At 47.7% G+C, this 21,176-nt stretch overlaps 1 protein-coding gene across 1 annotated transcript in view; it reads left to right on the top strand.

Annotated features, from left to right (window-relative positions):
- Nucleotides 1-13,501: 13,501 nt before the first annotated feature.
- Nucleotides 13,502-21,176, top strand: part of LOC144504568 (plasminogen-like) — a 118,872-nt gene continuing 111,197 nt past the window's right edge. Inside the window, exons 1-3 of the mRNA XM_078230120.1 lie at nt 13,502-13,612; nt 13,691-13,826; nt 16,973-17,079. Of these exons, the coding sequence (XP_078086246.1) occupies nt 13,546-13,612; nt 13,691-13,826; nt 16,973-17,079 (310 nt within the window). The 5' untranslated portion in view covers nt 13,502-13,545. The remainder of the gene's footprint in view (nt 13,613-13,690; nt 13,827-16,972; nt 17,080-21,176) is intronic.

Raw genomic sequence — 21,176 nt, 5'->3', positions numbered from 1 at the left:
GGAATACTTGTTGCTAAGGGGAACGACCACAGGGGATCCCTGCACTGACTGCTTCCTCCCAGCCCCTCTCACCGTCACCCATCTATTTTCATTCCTCGGAGTAACTGTATCCCTAAAGCTTCTGTCTATGGCCACCTCTGCGTCCCTAATGATCCTAAGTTCATCCAATTCCAGCTCCAGTTCCCTAACACGGTTTTGGAGGAGCTGCAGATGGGTGCACTTCCCACAGGTGTAATCAGCAGGGACACTGACGGAGTCCCTCACCTCAAACATAGTGCAAGAGGAACATAGCACTGCCTGCACACCCATCCCCTCTAGATACCTTGCCAGTACCAGGTAGAAACAGCAAAAATGAATTAAACTCACCCATGCTCGCCGTTTCTGCCTAAGCCAAAGCCCTTATAGCTCACACTCTGCTTCCCACACACTCCACTGCCCGCTCCCGACGCTGCCCGCTGTATACTGCAGCCTACCTTTTATACTTCACACGCTTAAAAAACCCTTCCCAGACTCCTTAGCAGCCCACTTCCGGTTTTCACTTTAAACTTAAGAAAAATACTACTACAAAAGTAAAGGCCAAAAAAAAAACACACTAACTGACTGATGCGCGATTAATTCACTCGGGAGGCTAGGACGTACCCGGGAATAAAGGCTTTTATTCACAACAAGAATAGAGCATACTGCTTAACAATACTATCTCAGACTAAGGGCTTCTAGGAAGTAGCAGTGACCTTTATACTCCTGTAAGAAGGCAGAGCCAAACGGAGTGTACCACAGAACAATGCTAACAGGTGGAACACCCCAACCCTAACCCCAACAGTAACAAGAGTAACATATGTACAAGTACCCATAGTGGTAACCATCTATGGTTCACCACATTCACCCCTCCTTTAAAAACAAAGGCCGGTGGGGTAAGGAGACAATACGAACTGTCCACATGTTCACAAGTTCAGCCGTATCGGAGGTCCGCACCGTCTCTGCGACCTCCGCAGCACTGGCTCCAGTGCCGGTTCTGGTGACCGTGGTGACGACCGTCTCTCCGAGGTGGTGTCCAGTGACTCCTCCAGATCCTCACACGCCTGTGGACCTCGAGGTGGCGACAATCTCCTGAGTCAAGCTGTACACGGGAGTAAGAGGATTAAGTTGAGGTCCCGATGCTGCCCACGCCGTGTCAGGAGGGGAGAGAATGGGCAAAGGAATCCTAACCAGGGGTGCGGGAGTGACGGGGGTTTCCAGGTCCCCTGCAGGCGCCAGATCTCTGATAGAGACCGTGTCCTCTCGCCCGTCAGGATATGCCACATAGGCATATTGAGGGTTGGCGTGGAGGAGATGGACCTGTTCAACCAAAGGGTCGGACTTGCGGGCCCTAACATGCCGCCGCAGGAGGACAGGTCCTGAGTACGTCAACCAAGACGGCAGTGAGGTCCCAGAGGAAGACTTCCTAGAGAAGGTAAACATCCGCTCATGTGGGGTAGCGTTGGTTGCCGTACACAGGAGGGACCGGATTGAATGGAGCGCATCAGAAAGTACCTCTTGCCAACGGGAGACTGGAAGACCCCTAGACCTTAACGCCAGTAAAACAGAAGAACAAAGAACAAAGAACAGTACAGCACAGGAAACAGGCCCTTCGGCCCTCCAAGCCTGTGCTGCTCCTTGGTCCAACTAGACCAATCGTTTGTATCCCTCCATTCCCAGGCTGCTCATGTGACTATCCAGGTAAGTCTTAAACGATGTCAGCGTGCCTGCCTCCACCACCCTACTTGGCAGTGCATTCCAGGCCCCCACCACCCTCTGTGTAAAAAACGTCCCTCTGATGTCTGAGTTATACTTCGCCCCTCTCAGCTTGAGCCCGTGACCCCTCGTGATCGTCACCTCCGACCTGGGAAAAAGCTTCCCACTGTTCACCCTATCTATACCCTTCATAATCTTGTATACCTCTATTAGATCTCCCCTCATTCTCCGTCTTTCCAAGGAGAACAACCCCAGTCTACCCAATCTCTCCTCATAGTTGGGATAAAAGGTTCTTTCTCAGAATGGCAACCGGTGACAAGTGGTGTCCCGCAGGGTTCAGTGTTGGGGCCACAGCTGTTCTCTTTATATATTAACGATCTAGATGACGGGACTGGGAGCATTCTGGCCAAGTTTGCCGATGATACAAAGATAGGTGGAGGGGCAGGTAGTATTGAGGAGGTGGGGAGGCTGCAGAAAGATTTAGACAGTTTAGGAGAGTGGTCCAAGAAGTGGCTGATGAAATTCAACGTGGGCAAGTGCGAGGTCGTACACTTTGGAAAAAAGAATAGAGGCATGGACTATTTTCTAAACGGTGACAAAATTCATAATGCTAAAGTGCAAAGGGACTTGGGAGTCCTAGTCCAGGATTCTCTAAAGGTAAACTTGCAGGTTGAGTCCGTAATTAAGAAAGCAAATGTAATGTTGTCATTTATCTCAAGAGGCTTGGAATACAAAAGCAGGGATGTACTTCTGAGGCTTTATAAAGCACTGGTTAGGCCCCATTTGGAGTACTGTGAGCAATTTTGGGCCCCACACCTCAGGAAGGACATACTGGCACTGGAGCGGGTCCAGCGGAGATTCACACGGATGATCCCAGGAATGGTAGGCCTGACATACGATGAACGTCTGAGGATCGTGGGATTATATTCATTGGAGTTTAGGAGGTTGAGGGGAGATCTGATAGAAACTTACAAGATAATGAACGGCTTAGATAGGATGGACGTAGGGAAGTTGTTTCCATTAACAGGGGAGACTAGGACGCGGGGGCACAGCCTTAGAATAAAAGGGAGTCACTTTAGAACAGAGATGAGGAGAAATTTCTTCAGCCAGAGAGTGGTGGGTCTGTGGAATTCATTGCCACAGAGGGCTGTGGAGGCCGAGACGTTGAGCGTCTTCAAGACAGAAATTGATAAATTCTTGATTTCTCGAGGAATTAAGGGCTATGGGGAGAGAGCGGGTAAATGGAGTTGAAATCAACCATGATTGAATGGTGGAGTGGACTCGATGGGCCGAATGGCCTTACTTCCGCTCCTATGTCTTATGGTCTTATGGTCTTATAGCTAAGACCCTCCATACCAGGCAACATCCTGGTAAACCTTCTCTGCACTCTCTCCAATGCCTCCACGTCCTTCTGGTAGTGCGGCGACCAGAACTGGACGCAGTACTCCAAATGTGGCCTAACCAGCGTTCTATACAGCTGCATCATCAAACTCCAGCTTTTATACTCTATACCCCGTCCTATAAAGGCAAGCATACCATATGCCTTCTTCACCACCTTCTCCACCTGTGTTGCCACCTTCAAGGATTTGTGGACTTGCACACCTAGGTCCCTCTGTGTTTCTATACTCCTGATGACTCTGCCATTTATTGTATAACTCCTCCTTACATTATTTCTTCCAAAATGCATCACTTCGCATTTATCCGGATTAAACTCCATCTGCCACCTCTCCGCCCAATTTTCCAGCCTATCTATATCCTGCTGTATTGCCCGACAATGCTCTTCGCTATCCGCAATTCCAGCCATTTTCGTGTCATCCGCAAACTTGCTGATTACACCAGCCTTCCAGACTGTCGCGTTTTCTCTCTCGACCTGTCCGTTACCTCTGGGGTTATAACTCGTAGTCCTACTTGGGGCAATTCCTTTAGAGAGCAGGTATTGCCTCAAGTCTTCGCTCATATACGACGAACCCCTATCACTGTGGATATAACTGGGGTAGCCGAACAGGGTAAATAGCAGGGCTTTGATGACCGTGGCAGAGGACATGTCAGAACAGGGGATGGCAAAGGGGAATCGGGAGTACTCATCAACCACGTTGAGGAAATACACATTCCGATCTGTCGAAGGATCTGAAGTCGACACTCAGCCGTTCAAAAGGGCGAGTGGCCTTAATGAGGTGTGCCCTGTCAGGCCGGTAGAAGTGCGGCTTGCACTCTGCACATACCTGGCAGCTTCGAGTTATCGACCTGACATCCTCTATAGAGTAGGGCAGATTCCGAGCCTTTACAAAATGGAAGAGCCGAGTGATCCCCGGATGGCAGAGATCATTGTGGAGGGCCTGTAACCGGTCCTCCTGCACACTGGCACATGTTCCACGCGACAGGGCATCTGAGGGCTCATTGAGCTTCCCCGGACGGTACATGATATCATAGTTGTAGGTGGAGAGTTCGATTCTCCACCTCAAGATTTTATCATTCTTAATTTTTCCCTTTAACGTGTTGTTGAACATGAAGGCCACGGACCGCTGGTCCGTGAGCAGGGTAAACCGTTTGCCAGCCAAATAATGGCGCCAATGCCGTACGGCCTCCACAATGGCCTGAGCCTCTTTCTCCACAGAGGAGTGCCGAATTTCAGGGCCTTGGAGGGTGCGAGAGAAAAAAGCGACAGGCCTGCCCGCCTGGTTAAGTGTGGCGGCCAGGGCGAAATCAGATGCATCACTCTCCACCTGAAAGGGGATGGACTCATCGACAGCATGCATCGTGGCTTTCGCGATGTCGGCTTTTATCCTTTCAAAGGCTAGGCGAGCCTCTGCTGTCAGGGGAAAAGAGGTAGATTTTATGAGCAGACGGGCTTTGTCCGCGTAATTGGGAACCCACTGTGCATAGTACGAGAAGAAGCCTACGCATCTTCTCAGTGCTTTGATGCTAGTGGGGGTAGGGGAAGTTCAAGGAGGGGATGCATACGGTCTGGATCGGGGCCGATGACCCCGTTCTCCACCACATATCCGAGGCGGTGCTTGCTGAATTCGCACTTCTCCTTGTTATAGGTCAGGTTCAGGAGAGTCGCAGTGCGTAAAAACTTCTGGAGGTTGGCGTCGTGGTCCTGCTGGTCATGGCCGCAGATAGTGACGTTGTCCAGGTACGGGAAGGTAGCCTGTAGCCCATTTTGGTCCACCATTCGGTCCATCTCACGCTGGAAGACCGAGACCCCATTTGTGACGCCGAAAGGGACTCTTAAAAAGTGGTAGAGACGGCCATCCGCCTCAAAGGCCGTGTATTTGCGGTCCTCTGGGTGAATGGGGAGCTGGTGGTAGGTTGACTTCAAGTCGATGGTGGAGAACACCCGGTACTGCGCAATCTGGTTGACCATGTCAGATATGCGCGGGAGAGGGTACGCATCCAGCTGCGTGTACCTATTAATGGTCTGACTATAGTCTATGACCATCCGGGGCTTGTCTCCAGTCTTGACCACCACGACTTGTGCTCTCCATGGGCTAGTGCTAGGTTGAATGAGCCCTTCCCTGAGGAGCCGCTGAACCTCAGATCGAATAAAGATCCGATTCTCAGCGCTGTAACGCCTGCTCTTAGTCGCGATGGGCTTGCAGCCTGGCACAAGATTTTCGAATAGGGAAGGCGGGGTAATTTTGAGTGTCGAGAGACTGCATGTGGAGCGCGCTGGACAATTTGGAGGCTGCTGTTCTCCCGCTGAAAGTGGAGGGAGTGGCCCATCGTACTGCAGGGTCACACTCTTCAGGTGGACCATAAAGTCTAGCCCCAGGAGTACCGGAGCGCAAAGGTGCGATAACACGAGGAGCCTGAAGTTCTCGTAAACTGTGCCCTGCACCGTTAAGGTTACCACACAGCTCCCAAGAACGATAACAGATCGGGACCTCGACGCCATGGAGATTGTCTGCCTGACAGTTTGCACACGGAGAGCGCACCGTTTCACTGTATCCGGATGGATGAAGCTCTCCGTGCTCCCGCTGTCAAACAGGCAATGTGCCAGGCGCCCGTTTACCTCTTATGTCCATCATGGACTTGTCGAGTCTGTGAGGCTTGGCCTGGTCCAGGATGATTGACGCCACTGTTGGATCCCGAGTGTAACTGCAGGCAGTTGAGATAGCCGACGACGAGGACCCCTGCTGGTCTTCTGCGGCCGGTGTCGACCAAAATGGCTGCGTCCACGAATCGCACGTGGTTGATGATGTTGAAAGCGGCGGCACCCGCAGGTTGCATGTGGCTTGCATCGTCGTCATAGGAAATGGCGGCGCCCGTGAATCGCACGTGGCTGAAGACATCGACGAGGCCGGAGACGAGGAGATGGATCCTGGGGAGTCACACGCAGCACTGCTGGGCTTGGAAGGGGTCTTCGCTCGGCACACTTTTGCATAGTGCCCTTTCTTCCCACAGGCGGAGCAAAACACCGTCCTGGCCGGACATCTCTGACGAGGGTGCTTCGCCAATCCGCAGAAATAGCACCGTAGGCCTCCAGGAGCTGCCGCAGCCGTCAGGTCTGAAGTTGAGAGCATTATCGCGCAGTTCCGAGGGGCCGCCGGGTACAGTTGAGGCGGTGGCTGTACTTGCCACGATGTTCTCATGTGGTCGGTGGGGTAGGTTTCAAGACTTCTGGAGGCCGTTTCCATTGCATCGGCCAATTCTACCGTCTTAGCCAGGTCCAAGTTACCCTGCTCTGGCAGCCGCAGGCGAATATAGGATGAGCCGATTCCCGCCACGAACGCATCTCGGATCAGATCGTTGGTGTATTGAATAGCCGACACCTCCTTGCAATTGCAGGCTCTGGCTAGCTGTTGGAGTTCGCGCAGGTGCTGTCCCGTAGTTTCGCCGGGTTGCCGCCGTCGAGTGGCTAATAGGTGACGAGCATGAATTTCGTTCGGCTGTTTATGGTACAGCTTCTTGAGTAATTCGATGGCCTCTTTGTAATTTTGGGAATCACAGATTGTTGCATACACAGTGTCGCTCACCCTTGCGTGGAGGACCCGCAATCTGTTGGCGTCGGACTGGACTGCTGTCGAGGCGTCAATGTAATCCTCGAAACACTTCAACCAATGGTTGAAAGTATTTGACGCTCCAGCGGCACGCGGATCCAAGGTTAGCCGATCGGGTTTCAGCATCTGCTCCATTTTTCTTCGAACAAAATTTTCGGTATTTTGTTGTGAATAAAATTGATGCGCGATTAATTCACTCGGGAGGCTTGGACGTACCCGGGAATAAAGGCTTTTATTCACAACAAGAATAGAGCATACTGCTTAACAATACTATCCCAGACTAAGGGCCACTAGGAAGTAGCAGTGACCTTTATACTCCTGTAAGAAGGCGGAGCCAAACGGAGTGTACCACAGAACAATGCTAACAGGTGGAACACCCCAACCCTAACCCCAACAGTAACAAGAGTAACATATGTACAAGTACCCATAGTGGTAACCATCTATGGTTCACCACACTGACTAAATAAATAATTCAATCAATCTCTCACCAGCACTCCTGCCTCATTTTAATTGTATCTGCCATTTAATTTATAGTTTATAATTGGCTGCATTTGAATTTGTTTTTAATTTATGTTGATTCTAGGTTTTAGAGTATGGGAGAGTATGTTTTAGAGTATTGGAGAGCACCTAAGATATAGTTGGGATTCTCCAGCCCCATTAAACGGCCTGTGGGAATCCCGATGCCCTGCTAAATGGGCGTCAGCCTAAAATCAGAATTGCCACTGGGTGTGAAGGCAATCAAGATCACCACGCTTAAACTCCTACTCGGACTGCATGGGAACGTAAAAATTTGATTGTAATATAATTAGAGGGCTGGACCGCCCATTCAGCGACCTCCCACCATGCACCCGCTTCCCCAGTGGGAAATGCACTGAGCGGCCTTTGGTCCTGGTAATGACCAGTGTGGATATGCTAGATCCTGAGGGGAGGTGGGGTGGTCAAGGAGGTAGGTCCAATAGCCATGTGCCCCATTGGCAGGCTGCAGAGGGAGGATCCCCAACGGTCCTGGGGGTTGGGCGGGCTTGGGCTGCGGGCAAGGGGTTGATCTTTGTACTGTTTCACGGGATGGGGGTCCCATGGTTGGACTGCCCCTTCGAGCCCTGGTAAACCTAAAGATCACTCCTGGCATGATGGGACCTGCCTGCAACTGCGGAGATCGTAGCGCCCTTTAAAAAGGGGCACTCTGATCTCTTAAACGCCAGGCTGGCCGGCATAATTTGCAGGATGCATAAATTCCCATCCATTAGGTGGAAGAATCCCAATTGACAGATGCAGCCAGTGCCAGTGGGAAACACTCTGGTTTTCTCACTGGCGTGGACGCTTAGTCCTGCTTTGGTAGAGTCACACCCATCGATTTGTGTTTGCTTTGTTTGATTCTTGTATAGTAAAAATTCTACTAGTTTAAACTATAGAAAATTGAGACTTCATTCTCTTAATAGTTGAGATTTTAGATTTGTTTTTAGAAAAAACATTGCTGGTCCCTCTCAAAATCATAGCACATCCATAACAATAGAAGCATCATGCTACATTCATAGAGCTAAGTGATTCCACAACCAAAAGCTCTTCAATGATGGTGGAGCCCAGAATGTTAATGCAACAGATATGGCTAAAGCATTTTTTAATCATCTTCATCCAGAAGTGTCAAATGGCTGATCGATCTCCTCCAAAGGTCCCCCAGCAGAACAAATGCCAGTTTTCAGCCAATCTGATTCACTCTACGTGATATCAAGAAATCCCTGAAGGCACCAAATGCAGGGACAACTATGAGACTGTCAACATCCTGGTTGTAATACTGTAAAACGTGTGTTCCATACGTAGCTGTGACCTAAAGCAAGCCCTTCCAGTACAGCTATCACTCTGGCAATATAGAAAATTGCTCAGGTACTCCTGTCCACAAAAAGCAGGACAATTTTAATTCGGGCAATTAGTCCCACATCAGTCAACTCTTAGGCATTTGCAAAGTGATAGAAGGTGTCTTTGACAATGCTGACAAGTGACATTTACTCAGCAGCAATCTACTCAATTTAAGTTTCACCAGGGTCACTCGGTTTCAGACCTTGTTCCAACCTTGGTCCAAACAAAGGAAAAAGAGCTGATTTCCAGAAGCAGCATTCATGCTGCTTACTCATTTCCATGATGTCAGTGTGCAGCCCAGTGCAAACACACTATTGATCTAGCTTTGTGTGTCCTACTTTATTGCTGGGAAAACATCTGAGGCTTTTTATTTCTCTTCCACCCTCGTGTTTCCTTTTTAACCTGAGGTACACTGTCTTTACTATCTCCCACAAGAGCTCCTTTGCCTTTACCATCTAAGGATTTCTCTTTTCCCCAGGCTGAAACTGATGTTGGAACCCAAACTTTGATTTATGAACTAATTCATAATCACCTGCCATTTCTGCTACTAACCTTGCAGTTTTAACTCTCTGTTCATCCACATGAGTTCTCACTACCTCAGGAAGTGAATTTTTAAACTCCTCCAAAATAACCGTTTCTCCAAAAGTATCATACATCTGGTCTGTTTTCAAGGCCCTTATCCACCTATCAAAATTACTTTGTTTGATCCTTTCAAATTCTATGTATGTTTGACCAGGCTTTTTCCTTAGATTTCTAAACTGTTGTCTGTAGGCTTCTGGCACTAGTTCATATGCACTTAAGGTGGCTTTTTTCACCTCATCATAATCCACAAATACCTGCTCTGATAGTGATGCAAACACCCCACTAGCTATAACTACCAACTTTATTGGCATCAATAATATCCACATGGTTTGTGGCCATTTCATTTTGTTTAGCTACTTGTTCAAATGAAATGAAAAAGACTTCTACATCCTTCTCATCAATCATTGGCAGCACTTACACATAATTAAACAGATCCTCATCAGGCCTTTGATTATGACATGATTGCTGTTCCTCACTGTCCTCATCACTATTCCCAGACTGTATTTTTACCTCCATCAGTTTAAGTTGACTTTTTCAGTTCCGGTTTTCGAAATTCAAATTCTCTCTTTCTTTATTTTTCCTCTGCCAAGGCTATTCTTTCCCTTTCTTTTTCCCTTGCCTGTAATTCAAGCAGTTTCAATTCTTTTGCTTTTTGTTCCTCTCTTACTCTTGCTTTTCTGCTGCTTTTGCCTCCTCTTTTGCTTCTAATTCAAGCTGTTTTATTTGTAATTGAATTCTAGCCATTTCTAATGATTCTGACTGTGTTTCTGGCAATTTTAAATACTCAGCCATCACCGCAATTATCTCCATCTTCCTCACCCCTTCAGGTAATGTCAACTGCAGTGTTTTTGCCAAATCCAAAAGCTTTGTTTTAATCACCTTTTGTAAACCATCCCGAGTGACTTTTTCCACACCCAGGAAACTTATAGTCACTGAAAGAGCCATTATGCCACAAGGCACTCCCTATTTAAACTAAACGCAACACAAGAAAAGAAAACACAAATGTACTCGCCACTCACTGTCTTTGAGTCCAATAATCCCAAACCAAAGAAGGAATATAGATTTTAATCCCACAAAGAGCCTCCAATTGTTAAGATCCAGGCCCGAAACTCTAAAGTGTTTTGTGAAGTTAGCCTAGAGCTTAAGTTTTACATTTGATTTGGCATTGGTGAGCATAAGGTATTTCACTCCAGGTATTATTCAAGTGACCCACTAGGAAGCTTTTATCACACAAAGTTTATTTAAGAACACAGTTAGAGTATAACAAAAAGAATTAGTACAACTTCTACCAATTACAAGACTTAAACATGACACAGTATAATGCTTAAAAGCTAGCTATCTCTGTTGTTCCAATTTAAAGCAACATCCCACAGATATACACCCTTCTTCTGACTAAGTTAGCACAAAAACAAGTATGCTCACATTATATTGGATTTCCAACTTTTTAGCACTTCTGGACAGTGAACCCGACAGCAGTTTTCAGAGAAGGATGTATCCTCCAAACAGCAAAATCTCAGTGAGGTAAACCTAATCTCTGGTAGCTTCCAAAAACAGCCACCTAGACAACAGCATCTCCAACTCCAGAGAAGGGGAAAAACACTGCTGTCCCTCTCAATTTCAAGCAGCTTCTAAGCTTGAACATTTTGTGAAAAGCCCAGCTTCCCCATCACATGACCATACATGCCAATCATCCCAATGAAGCCCCACTCTGCAAAATCCCAGAGGAAAACAGCAGAACAGTATTAGTTCAGATTAAAACCAACATTCTAGCCATTAGAAACAATTATGCTGTTGCAATAACAATACAGGATGCCAATAGACATTACAGCTCCAACAAAATGCCAGGGACTGCTTGAGACCTCCTGCAGAGAAACATGATTAAAATACATTTCTTAAAGGCACAGTATTGTCACATACCTTATGGTTGCAGATCTGGCTGTTCAAAGCGGTTTGCAAATTCTCAGCCCTGTTCAGCAGTCTACCCTTCAACAGATTACCAGGATTGGTGAGCTGCTGCCCCATGGTTCCAACAGCGGCACCATGGAACTTGAACCTCCCTCAGGATGACAACATTGGTCCTCCCACCAATGCCATCTGTCAGTTCCAATGCTGTTGACTCTCAGCCAACTTAGACTGCGATCATGATGCCCGTTGGTATAGTTTGAAGCCAGGTCCTCTAACGCCATCTGTAATCTCCCCAGTGAAAGTTAGCAGCCTTCCACTAGCCATTCTACAGCACAGTTGCTGTGTAGGTCAGATAAATGCACCCATACCACAGGTACTAAGGGAATGCACCAAGATGAATAGTTCATTTTTGTTTATGTAATTACAAGAGTTGTTGGATAATGATGTAATTTAAAAAAAACTCTTTGGTGGGATGTGGACATCATTGGCAAGGTCCGCATTTGTTGCTCATCCCTTAAACCAAGAGACTTACTGGGGGCGATTTTACCATTTTTTTCTAAGTGCTGGGCGGGTTTGAAACTGGGAGAGTTTCAGATGTGTCTTTTGGGTGTGTTTTCAGGCCCCTCCCCATACACAGTCTGCCTGCAAAAATATCAGCAAGCCTATTGCTCGCTGCAGAAGCCTGTGGGCGGGGCTTAACACGCTCAAAACCCTGGAGAGGGAGGTAGTGCACATGTGCAGGTCTCTGAGGCTCCACATGCACATTAGCAGGGATCTAACAGACAAAGAGAGAGCTGTCAGGCCCCTACAGGCTGTCTGAAGCAGCTCCCTCCCCTGCAATTGGGGGTGCCCACGGCCCGAGATATTGCTTCCACCGGCCCTTCTGCTGCCCAGACTGATCGCAGACCCTCCCCTTCCCCCACCGATCATGGACCAGCCGCTTTCCCCCCCACCGATCCCTGCAGAGTGGCAGTGGTTCGCCTCCTCCAATTATCCCCTCCCTAACTGGCCCCTCACCCCACTGACCACGCACTCACTAATCCCGCCCCTGGCACTGCCCAGCAGGCATTGCCCAGGTGCCAGACTGGCATTGCCCCAGGTGCCAGGGTGACACTGCCAGTCTGGCACTGCCCAAGTGGCATTCCCCATGCCTTCGGCCTCCCCGGCGGGGGCCTCAGTGGTCTCCGGTTCCACCGGTGAGGCCAAGTCAACTGCTCCCCGTTCATGGGGAGCATGCCTATTCCTTGCCAGCGTGAACCTTTCCCGGCGAGGTCACAAAGGGGGCGGGGGGGAGCGGGCCAGGATGATTGAGTGCCGGGCTCGCTAAGCGGATGTAAAACAGCATTATAATACATTTCCATATATTAACCTACCTCCTGCCCATTTCTGGCGAGAGGCTGACTGCGCCGGAAATCCGGAGCTCGTAAAATGGCGCCGGTCGCGAAAACTGGCGCTAAATGCTTTACACCTGACTTTACCAATGTGTCACGCCCGAAAACACACGCAACGTGATGGTAAAATCACCCCCACTATGTCATTTCAAATGGAAATTGAGAATCAACCGCATTGCCATGTTGTAGATTCAATGCAACTACAGCCCCCATTCCTCATGCAGAGTTAGGAGATCAAATCCTACTGTCTTGTCTGAATTTATGCAGCATCTCAGCAAAGGACCTCCAAAAACATCCACAATACTTCCATTATCTTTGCCTAAGTAATCATAAGTCAAAAGTACCTCACCTACAAGTTGGGGGCTAGTCTTATAAACAATGCTACTGGTGGATCACTGATACTGCTGAATGCATGTGTTAGCTACTAGTGATTAACACTGGTATTCAGTCAACATGCATAGAACAAGTTAGGGAAATGAGCATCAAATCAGCTGGATGGTTGTTTGATGTCATTGTAGGATCTCTTCTGATGTTTCTGAAGCATGGACAGCACTCCCTGCACTGGTGCATATCACAGGATGCGGTGCGTTGTGGACTATGTTGAAAATGACTAGGAACACAATGACGCCAGTTTAAGCCTTTAAAGCAACTGTAGCATAGCACCACTGGTGGTATAGAGTCCAATTTTGTGGCTTTCCTTTGTGAGAGTTGAAACTTTTAATCCACTCACTCCAACGTCTGTTTGACCAAATAAATTGTGATCAAATAAATTGTGACCAAATGTCTGTATTTGGGACTAGAAAGATTTCAAAAGCTGTTGATGTTGTTGGATTAGTAAAAGACAAATGAAAATCACTAAACAATCATGCTAAAACATTGGCACTTTCTCTGAAAAAAAGCTGAAACACAGTTTTTTTGAATTGTCTGCGTAATGTTAGCAAGTGTGCACCATCTTTGTTTAGAGAATGATTTACTATCTCTAAACGTAAAGTTGCTCTTTCTGCCCAGGCTTGTTTGTTTGGTAATGCAAAGTCCTCAATTGGTAAATAAGACCCATTTCCATAGCAGGAGCTTTCAAGATGATTCAAATCAGGATTAAAATGCTTGCTTACACAGGGCTCCTTTTTCTGATTTTGCCATGTTTAGGTAAGTGAAGCTAATAACTGATTTGGATGGTTTTGTTATAAACAAAGGGCACTAATGTAATGGCTATTTTCTGTACAGTAAGAAGCAATATACTGGCTGACTATGTAAAAACAGAAGGGGCCTGGATCTATTCTGCACGTGAATCGAGATACTCAGCATTCGATGTTGAAGAATGTGCAACAAAATGTACCGTAGAAACTCAATTTCTTTGCAGGTAATTTTGTTTCTTTATTCAATAAAATATAGGAAGTTCAGGAAATACATAGCAGATTATTGGCATATGAACAAAAGTGTTAGCTTTGGCTCAGTTGCCTGTGATTCAGATTGTTTAGGTTAACTCCGGAGACCTAAGCACAAAATCTAGACTGTTACTCCAGTGCAGTGGCCAGGGAGTGCTACACAGTCAGAGATGCTGTTTTTCTGATGAGACATCAAACAAGGCTTGTCCAACCATTTCACCTGGGGAGCCAAATTTCCAATTTTTTCTCACTGAAGTGGCCGGTGAGCAAATTTCAGAAATAAACTTTGGCACTACATTCAATGTGAATTTAGAATCCCTACAATGCAGAAGGAGGCCATTCAGTCCATCAAATGCACCAACCCACTTTCTTATCTTACCTAGGCCCTATCCCCATAACCTCACATATTTACCCCACTAATCCGCCTAGCCTACACATCTTGGGACACTAAGGGATAATTTAACAAGGTCAATCCATCTAACCTGCACATCTCTGGACTGAGGGAGGAAATCAAAGCACCCGGAGGAAACACAAGCATATAAGGGGAGAATGTGCAAACTCCATGTAGACAGTCAAACCCGGGGCCCTGGCGTTGTGAGACAGCAGTGCTAACCATTGTGTCACTCAAAACAAAGTTGAGGTATGAAGAAAAAAAGTAACTTGCTGAGTGAAAATAAAATAAAACAATGTTAAAGAAATAAACTGATAATTTAAAAAAAGAGTAATTAGTAATGATTGATTAGAGGGACAGAATCTGTTTGTCTGGCTCACTTCCAATCTCTTGATGCTCACTCGCTCACCCTCACCCACTATGTGAGTTGGTGTGATTGTGTGTTACAAGACCATAAGATGTAGGAGCAGAAGTTGGCCATTCAGCCCATTGATTCTGCTCCGCCATTCAATGCAATCATGACTGATCTGATATGATAATCATCAACTCCACTTTCCCACCTTATCCCCATGACCCTTGATTCCCTTACTCATTAAAAATCTGTCTATCGCAGCCTTGAACATACTTAATGACCCAACTTCTATATAAAGAATTCCACATATTCACTACCCACTCCTCATCTGTGACTTAAATTGGTGACCCCATACCCTGACATTATGCCCTTTGGTACTAGATTCTCCCACAAGGGGAAAAACGTCTCAGCATCTACTCTGTCAAGCCTCTTGAGAATCCTATATGTCTCAATAAGGTTGCTTCTCACTCTTCTAAAGTCCAATGAGTACAGGCCCAACTTATTCAACCTCTTCTCATAAGATAATCCATACCTGGGAACAACATAGTGAACCTTTTCTAGACTGCCTCCAATGCCAGTATATATTTCCTTAGATAAGGGGACTAAAGCTGTTCCTAGTATTCTAGGTGTGGTCTAACTCATATAGTTTTAGCATGGCTTCCCTATTTCAATATTCCATTCCCTTTGTAATAAAGGCCAACATTCCATTTGCCTTCCCAATTACCTGCTGAACTTGCAAGCCAGCCTTTTGTGATTTGTGCATAATGAACCCCAAATCCCCTGGTGCTGAAGCTTTCTACAGTCTTTCTCCATTAAGTAATATTCACCTTTATTCTTCCTACCAAAGTGTTGGTGTGTGGGAGTGAGCCATCAAGTGAGCCAGACACACACACTTTCCACTCACTCCCTCCTCCATTTTCCCTGACATGCACTCTCTCATTCTACATGCACTTACTTCCTCCCACAAGCACTCACTCAATCATGATCTCTCTCTTCCACATCCCTGTGCAGTGAGTCCTATCATCCTCACCATGTAGTCGCCTTCCCCACTCTCACTTGCACTATCGCATCTAGCCTCTTCTGGCCCAGCAGCGAGTCTCTCCTTCCCCCACCCTGCCCAGCCCAGCCCAGCCCAGCCTAGCCCGATGCAAGTCTCTTCTCCCCCACCCCCAGCCTGTTTCGGCTTGGAGCGAGTTTCTCCTTCCCCCACAAGGCGCGTCCTGATATGGAGCAAATGTCTTCCCCCACCTAGCCCAGCTTGGAGTGAGTTTCCTCTTCTCCCATCAGGCCCAGCCCTGAGTCAGTGCCTCCTTCCCCTACTGGTCTGGAATGGAGTAAGTCTCTCCTTCTCTCCCCAATTGAGCCCAGCATGGAGTGAGTCTCTCCTTCCCCCAGCCAGTCTGGCTCAGCATGAAACAAATCTCTCCTTCCCCCACATGACACTCTCTCTCTTTCACTCGCTCCCCAGTACCTCTTTTTTCTGGACCCCTCTCACTGTCGCCAGTGTTGCTGTTCCTTCAATCACAGACTGTTTCTATCCCATATTTGCTGTTGATAGGCTCATTTGTGAACCCATCAGCAGCAAACACAGAGAAAACCAGCCTGTGATTGGAGGAGCAGTTTCTTTAGTATTCTTCCAATGCAATTACTTGTATTTTATAGACTTCCTCCGGGGGGTCACACTAAGGGGACTGCGCCTGGCTCATGGGCTAGTCATTGGACAATCATGCATTAAACCAAGGTCCCAAATTCCCTCTCGGGTCGATAAAGGATTCTGAAGAGGAACAAGTTCTTCCCAAATATCCTGACAAATTCCCTCAATGAATCACTAAAATGGATCATCTGGCCATTTATTGCTGTCTGCAGAAGCACTTCAAAACTATTTAATTGGCTGTAAAGCACTTTGGTATTTCCTGATGTGATGGAAGATACAACACAAATACAATTTTTTTTAATGGGAGAAGACAGGTTCATGTTTAGACTGTAGACCCCTTGCTGGAACTGAGACAATGCAGAATAGTCCACTGTGCATTTCCCACATTTGCAGAATCAGGCTTGTGATAACTCAGATTTAAATGGTGTTCTACAACACATTAAATTTAGATTGGTCATTGGATCAGGTGGATAACTTCATCTGGCTATTGATGTTGGTATCGATTGGTTCAGCCTCATCTATATCACTGGAAGCAATGCTGATTGAGGCCGATATCGTGCACATCACTCATAATAAATTTCTCTTCATTTTAAGCTGAATATCAGGGGAGATGTATAAAGGACTCTGACCCAATATCGATCCCTTTACAATACTAAGCAAAGTGAAAATTACTCCTGTTGTACTTTATCTAGTAATATTCCTCATTGTATATCTTAATTTTTAGAGCTTTCCTCTTCACTCAAAAGAATCAAGAGTGCATCACAACAGCCGATAATAGTCACACGAAATTGGTGGTGAGAAGGCCAAATGTTGTTCTTTATGAGAAACAAGGTAAGTGAAGGTTTCAATGAGTTTCCACTAAAGAACAGGAACAATGATACAGACAATCTTGTTAGATGTTATATCGCTTAGAAATGTGAAAATACCAATACTAATTATGGTTTGTACTATCTAATTTGAAAAAAGGCCTCATTTGTCATAGATAAGTGAAGGACTCTGAACATTGATGTTCTGTGCATGTGGGTAAATTGACACAGCAGCTTCAAAGTGGAAACATATCAACAGCCCAACATTAGCTGTGGTTCAGTGATGGAACTCTGAGTTGGAAGGTCATGGGTTCAAATCTGACTTCAGAATCTTGAGCATACAACCTTGGCTGGCACCCTAGTGCTTTACTGAAGCAGCTGCCAGTGGTGCTGTCTTATAGATGAGATGTTAAAACAAAGCCCTGTCTATCCTCTCAGGTGGATATAAAAGATCCTATGACATTTGCTGTGTAAATTGGTTGCCATGCTTCAACAAAGATGTTCCAAAGTGCTTTACAGTGAATATTTCTAATATAGTCACTGTTATGTAGGAAACCTGGCAGCTAATTTGAGCACCACAAGCTCCCACAAACACAATGTGATAATGACCAGACTGTCTGTTTTAGTGATTTTGGTTGAGGGATATATGTTGACCAGGACATTGAGATAATTTTGCTGCTTGTCTTCAAAATACAGTGAAAACTGTATGAACAGATACACCGAAAAAACAGACACCAGCAAAAGATGAACATGTAATGAGGGACTAACAACTTACAAGGCAAAACATATTAGAGGCATTCTGAAATCACAGGCACTCTCAAAGTACGAACTATAGACAGCCTTCAATGTATCGGATCTTTTTAAAACTTGGAACAGGAGCCATGTGGGTGAGTGCGAGGGAGGAGTAGAATTTGTGAAAGAAGCAGTTCTTTTGGAATGGAGAACTCAATGTCCATCCCTCATAATACAGAGAAACCATTCTCTATCTGTGATCAAATGCTTGCACAGCTTTGTCCCAGACATAGGAGGCTTCTCTGCTTCTGTGGATGCTGGATAAAGAACTCCCAATTCAATAAAAAATGTTTCTTTCATAAAATCTGATGCAGCCTTGTACTGACCTGTGAACAGTCACCTCACTCTCCTGAATAAAGGAAAGGCACGCAAACAGTGAGAAAGGCCAAGCGCTAATTCAGAGGACGTTGCACTCACTATGAATTGGAGGATCCGGTGAACCGATGGAGCTGAGATATGAACTAGGTTGTTTGGGAGAGCCAAGTTCTGCACTGCCACAGAAGCAATCACTGTCCTTGTCGGCAAGTTCTGCTCCAGCCACTTTAAGCTCATTGAGGGCGAGGATACATGCCATCCTCCCCAGATCCAGGCTTGCTCATGTTTGTGATGAGCAACTTTGGCCTCTATGGAGACAAAAGGAAGAAATATAATCAGAGGTAATCGAGCAGAGGTTGGGTGAAATGCATGTTTCCTGTTAGTGGTGCACCCTACCCAGGAAGAGATAGAGAACGTAATGTGAGTGATGCACTATCAATTACGACACGAAGACTCCAGTGAGTGAGGGAAACTAATAGGCTTTTATTCACAGAGAACAGGAGCACACCCTTGTAGCTGACCTGGTCTAGACTGGGGCGAGGAGGAGGGACCATCACCTTTATACCCCACTCTGGGTGGAAAGGGAGGAGTCTCAGGTGGAAAGGGAGGAGTCTCGGGCCAGGTGCAGCATGGGAGTGTCCAGGCATATACATGTAGTAACAATGGTTCACCACATTCACCCCTCCTTTCAAAAAAAGAGTCCGGCGGGGTGAGTGGAACCATATGTACAGGGGTATGAGAGTATATATATACATAAGAGTCACAAGCTGAGGTAAGGCATCGTCCCTTCACAGGTTCAGCCTGTCGGGCGGCTTGATCAGTCATTGTGACCACCGCAGTACTGGTTGAGGTGTTGCTTCCGATGGCAGGGTGGAACCGCTCGAATCCGCCGTCGTCCCTTCTGGTCGGGTCCTGCGTGGTGACTCCGGGGGCTCGGGCGAGCTGCGTACAAGGGGCAAAGATGGAAGCGGACCTGGTGCTACCTGAACAGAGGGGTTTAGGGATGTGGGGTAGGGGGTCATAGTGGGCTCCGGGGCACCCGCAGGCGCCAGGTCCCGGATAGAGACCGTGTCCTTCTGTCCATCGTGGTATGCCACATAGGCATATTGGGGGTTGGCATGGAGGAGCTGGACTTTTTCAACCAGGGGGTCCGACTTATGGGGTCGTACATGCCTCCGGAGCAGAACGGGGCCTGGGTACACCAGCCACGACGGTAGTGCAATTCCCGAGGAGGACTTCCTCGGGAAAGCAAACATCCGCTCATGGAGGGTGGCGTTGGTGGCCGTACACAGGAGGGACCGAATTGAATGTAGTGCATCGGGGAGTACTTCCTGCCAGCGGGAGACTGGAAGGCCTTTAGACCGTAGCGCTAGTAAAACGGCCTTCCAGACTGTCGCGTTCTCCCTCTCTACCTGCCTGTTACCCCTGGGGTTGTAGCAGGTAGTCCTACTCGAGGCTATGCCCTTGGAGAGCAGGTACTGACGCAGCTCATCGCTCATGAAGGAGGATCCCCGGTCGCTGTGGATGTAGTTAGGGTAACCGAACAGGGTGAAGAGGCCGTGCAGGGCCTTGACGACCGTGGTCGAGGTCAAGTCCGAGCAGGGGATGGCAAAGGAGAATCGGGAGTATTCATCTATAACGTTGAGGAAATAGATGTTGCGGTCAGAAGAAAGAAGGGGCCCTTTGAAATCAACGCTGAGGCGTTCAAAGGGGCGGGTGGCTTTTATGAGGTGTGCCCGGTCCGGCCGATAGAAGTGCGGCTTACATTCAGCGCAGACCGGACAGTGTCTGGTTATAGACCGGACGTCCTCAACAGAATAGGGCAGGTTATGGGCCTTAATAAAATGGTAGAGCCTGGTGACCCCCGGGTGACAGAGGTCATTGTGGAGAGTCGGTAGTTGGTTCACCTGCGCGCTGGCACATGTTCCGCGAGACAGGGAGTCCGGGGGCTCATTGAGCTTCCCGGGCCGGTATAAGATATCGTAATTGTAGGTGGAGAGCTCAATCCTCCACCTCAGTATCTTATCATTCTTAATCTTGCCCCTCGGCGCGTTGTTGAACATGAAAGCCACTGAAAGTTGGTCCGTGAGCAAGGTGAACCGTCGGCCAGCTAGGTAGTGGCGCCAGTGTCGCACTGCTTCGACAATGGCCTGAGCCTCCTTCTCGACCAAGGAGTGTCGAATTTCCAAGCCCTGAAGGGTTCGTGAGAAGAAGGCTACGGGTCTGCCCGCCTGGTTGAGGGTGGCGGCCAGGGCGAAGTCAGACGCATCACTCTCCACCTGAAAGGGGATTGACTCGTCCACAGCGTGCATCATGGCCTTTGCGATGTCCGCTTTGATGCGGTTGAAGCCCAAGCGGGCCTCTCCCAACAGGGGAAAAAGGGTGGATTTGATAAGCGACGAGCCTTATCCGCGTAATTAGGGACCCACTGGGCGTAGTATGAGAAGAAGCCCAGGCATCTCCTCAGTGCTTTAAGAGTGGTGGGGAGGGGAAGTTCTATGAGGGGGCGCATGCGATCGGGATTGGGGCCGATGACTCCGTTTTCCACCACATATCCCAGGATGGCGAGGCGGTGAGTGCGGAAAACACACTTCTCCTTATTATAGGTCAGATTCAGGAGAGCGGCCGTACGGAGGAATTTATTAAGGTTGGCGTCGTGGTCCTGCTGATCATGACCGCAGATGGTGACGTTATCCAGGAACGAGGAAGGTGGCCCGCAGCCCGTTCTGGTCCACCATTCGGTCCATTTCGCGCTGGAAGACCGAGACCCCATTGGTGACGCCGAAGGGAACCCTAAGAAAGTGGTAGAGGCGGCCATCCGCCTCGAAAGCCGTATATTTGCGGTCCTCCGGGCGGATGGGGAGCTGGTGGTAGGCCGATTTGAGGTCGATCGTGGAGAACACCCGGTATTGCGCGATCCGATTGACCATGTCGGATATGCGCGGAAGGGGATACGCATCCAGCTGCGTGTACCGGTTGATGGTCTGACTGTAATCGATGACCATCCGGTGTTTC

The sequence above is a fragment of the Mustelus asterias genome, chromosome 15, assembly GCF_964213995.1.
Source record: "Mustelus asterias chromosome 15, sMusAst1.hap1.1, whole genome shotgun sequence".
Taxonomy (NCBI): domain Eukaryota; kingdom Metazoa; phylum Chordata; class Chondrichthyes; order Carcharhiniformes; family Triakidae; genus Mustelus; species Mustelus asterias.
The sequence above is the reverse complement of the archived record's forward strand: the minus strand, read 5'-3'. Positions and strand labels throughout refer to the sequence as shown.